General features: G+C 57.4%; 1 protein-coding gene across 1 annotated transcript in view; it reads left to right on the forward strand.

Moving 5' to 3' along the window:
* LOC123772965 (uncharacterized) overlaps positions 1–6,893 on the forward strand; it is a 32,595-nt gene extending 25,702 nt beyond the window's left edge. The window contains exon 6 of the mRNA XM_045766398.2: positions 6,722–6,893. Within this exon, the coding sequence (XP_045622354.1) occupies positions 6,722–6,893 (172 nt within the window). The remainder of the gene's footprint in view (positions 1–6,721) is intronic.
* Positions 6,894–9,065: the final 2,172 nt, after the last annotated feature.

A 9,065-nucleotide genomic window follows, 5' to 3' on the forward strand; every position in this document is an offset into this window, starting at 1 on the left:
CAGGGGCCTCAGTGTGGACCCAGGGGCCTCAGTGTGGACCCAGGGGCCTCAGTGTAGACCCAGGGGCCTCAGTGTGGACCCGGCGGCCTCCGTGTGGACCCAGGGGCCTCAGTGTGGACCCAGGGGACCTCTATGTGGACCCAGGGGACCTCTATGTGGACCCAGGGGACCTCAGTGTGGACCCAGGGGCCTTAGTGTGGACCCAGAAGCCTCTGTGTGGACCCACGGGCTCAGTGTGGACCCAGGGGCCTCAGTGTGGACCCAGGGGATCTCAGTGTGGACCCAGGGGGCCTCAGTGTGGACCCAGGGGCCTCGGTGTGGACCCAGGGGCCTCGGTGTGGACCCAGGGGCCTCGGTGTGGACCCAGGGGCCTCGGTGTAGACCCAGGGGCCTCGGTGTGGACCCAGGGGCCTCGGTGTGGACCCAGGGGCTTCAGTGTGGACCCAGGGGCCTCAGTGTGGACCTAGGGGCGTCAGTGTGGACCCAGGGGCCTCAGTGTGGACCCAGGGGCCTCAGTGTGGACCCAGGGGGCCTCAGTGTGGACCCAGGGGGCCTCAGTGTGGACCCAGGGGCCTCAGTGTGTACCCAGGGGCCTCAGTGTGGACCCAAAGGCCTCAGTGTGTACCCAGGGGCCTCAGTGTGGACCCAAGGGGCCTCAGTGTGGACCCAGGGGGCCTCAGTGTGGACCCAGGGGCCTCAGTGTGGACCCAGGGGCCTCAGTGTGAACCCAGGGGCCTCAGTGTGGACCCAGGGGCCTCAGTGTGGACCCAGGGGCCTCAGTGTGGACCCAGGGGCCTCAGTGTGGACCCAGGGGGCCTCTGTGTGGACCCAGGGACCTCAGTGTGGACCCAAGGGCCTCAGTGTGGACCCAGGGTCCCTTGGTGTATACTCAGGGGGCCTCTGTGTGGACCCAGGGACCTCAGTGTGTACCCAGGGGCCTCAGTGTGGACCCAGGGGGCCTCTGTGTGGACCCAGGGACCTCAGTGTGGACCCAGGGACCTCAGTGTGGACCCAGGGGCCTCAGTGTGGACCCGGGGGGCCTTAGTGTGGACCCAGTCGCCTCTGTGTGGACCCAGGGGACCTCAATGTGGATCCAGGGACCTCAGTGTGGACCCGGCGGCCTCAGTGTGGACCCGATGGCCTCAGTGTGGACCCAGGGGCCTCAGTGTGGACCCAGGGGCCTTGGTGTGGACCCAGGGGCCTCAGTGTGGACCCGGCGGCCTCAGTGTGGACCCAGGGGCCTCAGTATGGACCCAGCGGCCTCAGTGTGGACCCAGGGGGGGCCTCAGTGTGGACCAAGGGGCCTCAGTGCGGACCCAGGGGCCTCAGTGTGGACCCAGGGGCCTCAGTGTGGACCAAGAGGCCTCAGTGTGGACCAAGGGGCCTCAGCGTGGACCCAGGGGCCTCTGTGTGGACCCAAGGGCCTCAGTGTAAACCCAGGGATCTCAGTGTGGACCCGGGGGCCTCAGTGTGGACCTAGGCGGCCTCAGTGTGGACCCAAGGGCCTCAGTGTGGACCCGGGTGCCTCAGTGTGAACCCAGGGGCCTCAGTGTGGACCCAGGGGCCTCAGTGTGGACCCAGGGGCCTCAGTGTGGACCCAGGGGCCTCAGTGTGGACCCAGGGGCCTCAGTGTGGACCCAGGGGCCTCAGTGTGGACCCGGGACCCTCTGTGTGGACCCGGGGGCCTCAGCGTGGACCCGGGGGCCTAAGTGTGGACCCAGGGGCCTAAGTGTGGACCCAGGGGCCTCAGTGTGGACCCAGGGGCCTCAGTGTGGACCCAGGGGCCTCAGTGTGGACCCAGGGGCCTCAGTGTGGACCCAGGGGGCCTCAGTGTGAACCCAAAGGCCTCTGTGTGGACCCAGGGGGCCTCCGTGTGGACCCAGGGGCCTCAGTATGGACCCAGGGGCCTCTGTGTGGACCCAGGGACCTCAGTGTGGACGCAGAGGCATCAGTGTGGACCCAGGGGCCTCTGTGTGGACCCAGGGGCTCAGTGTGGACCCAGGGGCCTCAGTGTGGACCCAGGGGGCCTCAGTGTGGACCCAGGGGCCTCAGTGTGGACCCAGGGGCCTCAGTGTGGACCCAGGGGGCCTCGGTGTGGACCCAGGGGCCTGTGTGTGGACCCAGGGGGCCTCTGTGTGGACCCGGGGGCCTCTGTGTGGACCCAAGGGGCCTCTGTGTGGACTCAGGGGGCCTCAGTGTGGACCCAGGGGGCCTGTGTGTGGACCCAGGAGACCTCAGTGTGGACCCAGGGGCCTCAGTGTGGACCCAGCGGCCTCAGTGTGAACCCAGAGGACCTCAGTGTGGACCCAGGGGCCTCAGTGTGGACCCATGGGCCTCAGTGTGGACCCATGGGCCTCAGTGTGGACCCATGGGCCTCAGTGTGGACCCATGGGCCTCAGTCTGGACCCAGGGGCCTCAGTCTGGACCACACCGAGGACTTCAGTGTGGACCACACCGAGGACCTCAGTGTCGACCCAAGGACCTCAGTGTGGACCACACCGAGGACCTCAGTGTGGACCACACCGAGGACCTCAGTGTCGACCCAAGGACCTCAGTGTGGACCACACCGAGGACCTCAGTGTGGACCACACCGAGGACCTCAGTGTGGATCACACCGAGGACCTCAGTGTGGACCACACCGAGGACTTCAGTGTGGACCACACCGAGGACCTCAGTGTGGAACCAAGGACCTCAGTGTGGACCCAAGGACCTCAGTGTGGACCACACCGAGGACCCAAGATAACCTCTCGAATTTGGGATGTTTGGGATATTTTGAAAACTGCCGGGGGGGTTTAGGCAAAATGTGACCCACCGCCGCTTTCAGTAATTGGCGTACTGTATTTTCGGTATAAAAAGTAGGAATTTCAAACTGCGAATACGTAGATATATGGGGACCTCAGTGTGGACCCAGGGGCCTCAGTGTGGAACCAGGGGCCTCAGTGTGGTCCCAGGGGCCTCAGTGTGGTCCCAGGGGTCTCAGTGTGAACCCAGGGGACCTCAGTGTGGACCCAGGGGCCTCAGTGTGGACCCAGGGGCCTCAGTGTGAACCCAGGGGCCTCAGTGTCGACCCAGGGGGCCTCAGTGTGGACCCAGGGGGCCTCAGTGTGGACCCAGGGGGCCTCAGTGTGGACCCAGGGGGCCTCAGTGTGGACCCAGGGGGCCTCAGTGTGGACCCAGGGGGCCTCAGTGTGGACCCAGGGGCCTCAGTGTGGACCCAGGGGCCTCTGTGTGGACCCAGGGGCCTCTGTGTGGTCCCAGGGGCCTCTGTGTGGTCCCAGGGGCCCTCAGTGTGGACCCAGGGGACCTCAGTGTGAACCCAGGGTCCCTCGGTGAGGACCCAGGGGCCTCAGTTTGGACCCAGAGGCCTCAATGTGGACCCAGGGGAGCCTCAGTGTGGACCCAGGGAGCCCAGTGTAGATCCAGGGACCTCAGTGTGGACCCGGCGGCCTCAGTGTGGACCCAGGGGCGTCAGTGTGGACCCAGAGACCTCAGTGTGGACCCAGGGGCCTCAGTGTGGACCCAGGGGCCTCAGTGTGGACCCAGGGGCCTCGGTCTGGACCCAGGGGCCTCGGTGTGAACCCAGGGGCCTCAGTGTGGACACAGGGGCCTCAGTGTGGACCCAGGGGATCTCAGTGTGGACCCAGGGGATCTCAGTGTGGACCCAGGGGCCTCAGTGTGGACCCAGGGGCCTCAGTGTGGACCCGGGGGCCTCAGTGTGGACCCGGGGGCCTCTGTCTGGACCCAGGGGCCTCAGTGTGGACCCGGGGGCATCGGTGTAAATCCAGGGACCTCAGTGTGGACCCAGGGGACCTCGGTGTGGACCCAGGGGACCTCAGTGTGGACCCATGGGCCTGTGTGTGGAACCAAGGACCTCAGTATGGACCCAGGGGCCTGTGTGTGGACCCAGGGGCCTGTGTGTGGAACCAAGGACCTCAGTATGGACCCAGGGGCGCCTCGGTGTGGACCCAGGGGCGCCTCGGTGTGTACCCAGGGGCGCCTCGGTGTGGACCCAGGGGGGCCTCGGTGTGGACCCAGGGGCTATCTTGAGGTTATCTTGAGATGATTTCGGGGCTTTAGTGTCCCCGCGGCCCGGTCCTCGACCAGGCCTCCACCCCCAGGAAGCAGCCCGTGACAGCTGACTAACTCCCAGGTACCTATTTACTGCTAGGTAACAGGGGCATTCAGGGTGAAAGAAACTTTGCCCATTTGTTTCTGCCTCGTGCGGGAATCGAACCCGCGCCACAGAATTACGAGTCCTGCGCGCTATCCACCAGGCTACGAGGCCCCCTAGGTGTAGGTTTCTGTTCCATTAAGTTTCCACGAGTTAATCGTGCGTGCCCAATACATAACTGAGCAAGACACTTTTTCCCCAACTTTGTTTTGTTACAGAAGGAAGGATAACACTCAATAGCACTGTATGTATTTTATATTCTGAATAGGTGCATTGTGAAAACACTGGTACTCCACATAGAGTTCAAAATATTTTCACCTACCATGTATGTGACATATTGGGGAAAATGTTCACAGAATTGTAAAAATAGTCACTGGATTGTACAAGGTATCTGAGATTAGATTGGCACTGATATAAATGGGGGAAAACAATTTTGCTTATTTTCATTATGGATTTTGGCGAATGCTAAAAAATAACAATCTGAAGGCATGGTAGCTTAATTTTTTTTTAATTGTACAATGTACATTAATGTAAGGAAGTTGTGAATTTGAAAGGAAATGGGGTGAGGAGAACTAACAAATATTTAACAAAATGTATTATAACCATTTATATAATAAACATTAGACTGAATTCTTCGCACACATGGAAAAGGGGAAGCTAAAACATAAGGTAATACAAAGTGTGATTACTGACTGGCTAATATAACGCAACAAGCTGCCGAGATATTTAGATACGATATTTAGGGCGCCTCGGTGTGTACCCAGGGGCGCTTCGGTGTGGACCCAGGGGGGGGCTCGGTGTGGACCCAGGGGGGGGACTCGGTGTGGACCCAGGGGGGGGACTCGGTGTGGACCCAGGGGGGGGACTCGGTGTGGACCCAGGGGGGGGACTCGGTGTGGACCCAGGGGGGGGACTCGGTGTGGACCCAGGGGGGGGACTCGGTGTGGACCCAGGGGGGGACTCGGTGTGGACCCAGGGGGGGACTCGGTGTGGACCCAGGGGGGGACTCGGTGTGGACCCAGGGGGGGACTCGGTGTGGACCCAGGGGGGGACTCGGTGTGGACCCAGGGGGGGACTCGGTGTGGACCCAGGGGGGGACTCGGTGTGGACCCAGGGGGGGACTCGGTGTGGACCCAGGGGGGGACTCGGTGTGGACCCGGGGGGACTCGGTGTGGACCCGGGGGGACTCGGTGTGGACCCGGGGGGCCTCGGTGTGGACCCGGGGGCCTCGGTGTGGACCCGGGGGGGCCTCAGTGTGGACCCGGGGGGCCTCAGTGTGGATCCGGGGGGGCCTCAGTGTGGACCCGGGTGGCCCGGGGGGGACCCGGGGGTGTGGACCCAGGGGCCTCGGTGTGGACTCCTATGTCCCTGGGTCCACACCGAGGCCCCTGGGTCCACACTGCGGTCCCTGGGTCCACACTGAGGCCCCTCCTGGGTCCACACTGAGGCCCCTCCTGGGTCCACACTGAGGCCCCTCCTGGGTCCACACTGAGGCCCCTCCTGGGTCCACACTGAGGCCCCTCCTGGGTCCACACTGAGGCCCCTCCTGGGTCCACACTGAGGCCCCTCCTGGGTCCACACTGAGGCCGCCCCTGGGTCCACACTGAGGCCCCTCCTGGGTCCACACTGAGGCCCCTCCTGGGTCCACACTGAGGCCCCTCCTGGGTCCACACTGAGGCCCCTGGGTCCACACTGAGGCCCCTGGGTCCACACTGAGGCCACCCTGGATCTATACTGAGGCCCCTGGCCCCTGGATTACGCAAGCACTTACATGTACTAAGATGTACACGCAAGAACGTGTACATCTTTCCTCAATCTTTGACGGCTTTGGTTACATTTATTAAACAGTTTACAAGCATGAAAACTTGCCAATCAACTGTTGTTATTGTTATAAACAGCCTCCTGGTGCTTCGAGCTCATTAACTGTTTAATAATTGTAAACAAAGCCGCCAAAGATTGAGAAAAGATGGACAGGTTCGTAAGTGCTTCGTGAATCTGGCCCAGCTCCTGTAAGAGTTGGTGAAGGTTGAGAGCAGCACATCGTCTACCCAACTAGCTTACACCTAGCCAAGGAGCAACTAGAGTAACTAGTGACTAAGAAACACCTACATCCCTGCATCATGAAGGAATTTTCAGTCACTAGTTGCAGAACTATCTGAAAAAAAACCCAACCCTGTGACGTCATGTAAATTGATTTTTTCCCCTACCACAGACGTGACCACATATTTAAAATGCTAACCAATATATATATATACACATTTTGTTCAGTAATGTGTGGACAAGGTTAGAAATCTGTTAAACATATTCAGTGTTACGTAACAGTGTAGGTAAGGGGCTCCAGCAACGCCCCCCCTTTTAACCCTGTCGTAGCTCAGTCGCTTAAAGCAGTGTCTGGGATGCTCTCGGACGCAGGTTCGAATCCTCGTCACGGCCCTTGTGGATTTGTTCATTTGCCCCCCGAGACTTGTTTATGTGTGTGATATACAAGTGTCATTACGGGGTGTACCCCACAGCAGGAGAGAGATAATAGTGTGTGTCTTCCCCCATCAGGGTGCGGCTGGCGCAGCTGCGGGAGGAGGGCGCCGCCAGACTGAGGGTGCTGGAGGCCGAGCTGGCGTTACACCACCACCACCGACAGATGCTCCAGCAACAGCATCAGCTCAAGATGCAGATCCTCATGCTCAAGCTCAAGCGGGCCAAGGAAGGCTCTCCTACTCAGTGACTAACGGCAATTTAGCACAGTCACCTATCAACTCACTCAGCCTAATTGAATATAAGTTGTTATTATGTCTAGGAAGCAATAATATGTAAGATATACTGATACAAGTCTAGTGCACTATCCTTTACATGACAGAGTAAACACGATGGGCAAGTGGACGCATTAACCGCTTCTCTGATTCACGAAGCAGTTACGCAAGTACTTACGAACGTGTACATCTTTTCTCAATCTGGTGGATGTAAGGGGGGGGGGGGTCAGACTGATGGACGAAGGCATCGGACTAGGATAAAAGCATAAAAACTACAGGATGAAGAGGATAGACTGCAGAATGTAAGGGGTTAGACTGCAGTATGAAGGGGATTGGACTGCCAGATGAAGATGGTTAGACTGTTGGACGAAGTTACGCTGCGGGACGAAGTTAGGCAGCAGGACGAAGTTAGACTGCGGGATGAAGTGGTTTAGATTACATGATGAAGACATCAGACTGCAGGATGACCAACCAAAATATAAGTAACCTACCAATACGGAGGCATTCAGACGGCACTAAGAAGAAGGGAAAAATAACAAAAATGCTTAAGCAGACACCATTGTCCCTACAAAGAAATAATAATTTTAACAGGGAGACTGAAGCAATCATATCAGATTGGAGACATACAATTAAAACAAAGACATACAAGAGATAAAGAAAAATCCAAAATATTTCTTAAAATATGCAAAACTGAAATAAAAACCCTCCAACCTCCATCGGGCCTGACAGCCGAGTAGACAGCGTTTGGGATTTGTAGTCCTGAGGTTCCGGGTTCGATCCCCAGTGGAAGTGGAAACAAAATGGGTAGAGTTTTTTTCCACCATGATGCACCTGTTTCACCTAGCAGTAACTACGTACCTGGGAGTTAGACAGCTGCTACGGGCTGCCTCCTGGGGTGTGTAACAAAAAGGAGACCTGGTCGAGGACCGGGCCCGCGGGAACGTAAAGCCCCGAAATCAAATCAATATCATCTCAAGATAATCAGTATTGGACCTATACTTACAAATGAAGGTTCATACACACAGGACGACAAAGACTCAGCAGTGAATGTAATAAAACGCCAAATTCTGGGCGAGACCTGGTGGCTCCCTGAAGCTTGTAAAGGTGATATAGTGCCAAACTACCAGGTGCCATCAGTCACAGAATTTTTTTAGGCCTACTGTGAACCAGAACCTGATTCCCTTTAAAGAGGCACAGAGAGCAGTGGCACAATGATAAAATTGTCTGAATTTTAATCATATCCACCATCACCGAGGAAGTCGGCAAGACAAAACAGGCCACTGTTGGTTAGAAGGATAATTGATGCATCAAAATCGTTAAATCTCCCCCCTCCCCAACAATGTAAGCAAATGATTGAAAAATCACGAAATTAGCTCAAGCTAATATCCACGACCGAAGGTTACACAAGGTCAACGAGGACCAGGAGCATTCACAAGGTACCTGGCTGCCAGGACCATCATTGACCACCAAAACCCTTGCACCCGAATATCAGACAAGACAAATTGGCAAACACAGGCAAGAGAACTGTAAACTTACAAATGTCCTGGGCACGAGGGTAGACCGCAGGCTGGCTAGACTTTGACACTGCAGAGGACCTGAGAAACGAAACATGAACCCTGGAACAGGGAACTAGGAAAACTGGATCAACCCACAATAAGTACATTGAAGCAGAGCTGGTAGCATGAGGGGTAGCGGTAAAGAGCCATTGGTGAACAACAGCACATGATGCACCCCAACACGGACTCCTCCGGAAGCCAATTGATACATCTTTTGCCAGAAAAGAAGGAACCAGCTGCAGATAAACAAAATGACCCCCCCCCCCCTGGGCCAAAGCAACAAAATCCCCAGCACTGAAGAAGAGCATGAAGCTCACCGACATAACAACCAGAGGTGAAAGAGACCAAAAACAAAGTCTTTAAGAAAACAATCTCAGACTGAAGGGGACATTGTAAAACGAGCAGAAGGAAGAAATGTACATGGTCCAAAGACAAAGCAGGCTCAGGCAGTGCATGAGAAGGCTGGATGCGAGACAGTGCCTGAGAAAGCTTACAAAACAAGGCTGAGGAAGTATCAACCCCGAACTCAAGCTGGAGCGGCTCTGACAGCACCGTACGATACAAGGTAACAGTACTGTATTTGGTATAAGA

This window comes from Procambarus clarkii, chromosome 12 (genome assembly GCF_040958095.1).
Source record: "Procambarus clarkii isolate CNS0578487 chromosome 12, FALCON_Pclarkii_2.0, whole genome shotgun sequence".
Classification (NCBI taxonomy): domain Eukaryota; kingdom Metazoa; phylum Arthropoda; class Malacostraca; order Decapoda; family Cambaridae; genus Procambarus; species Procambarus clarkii.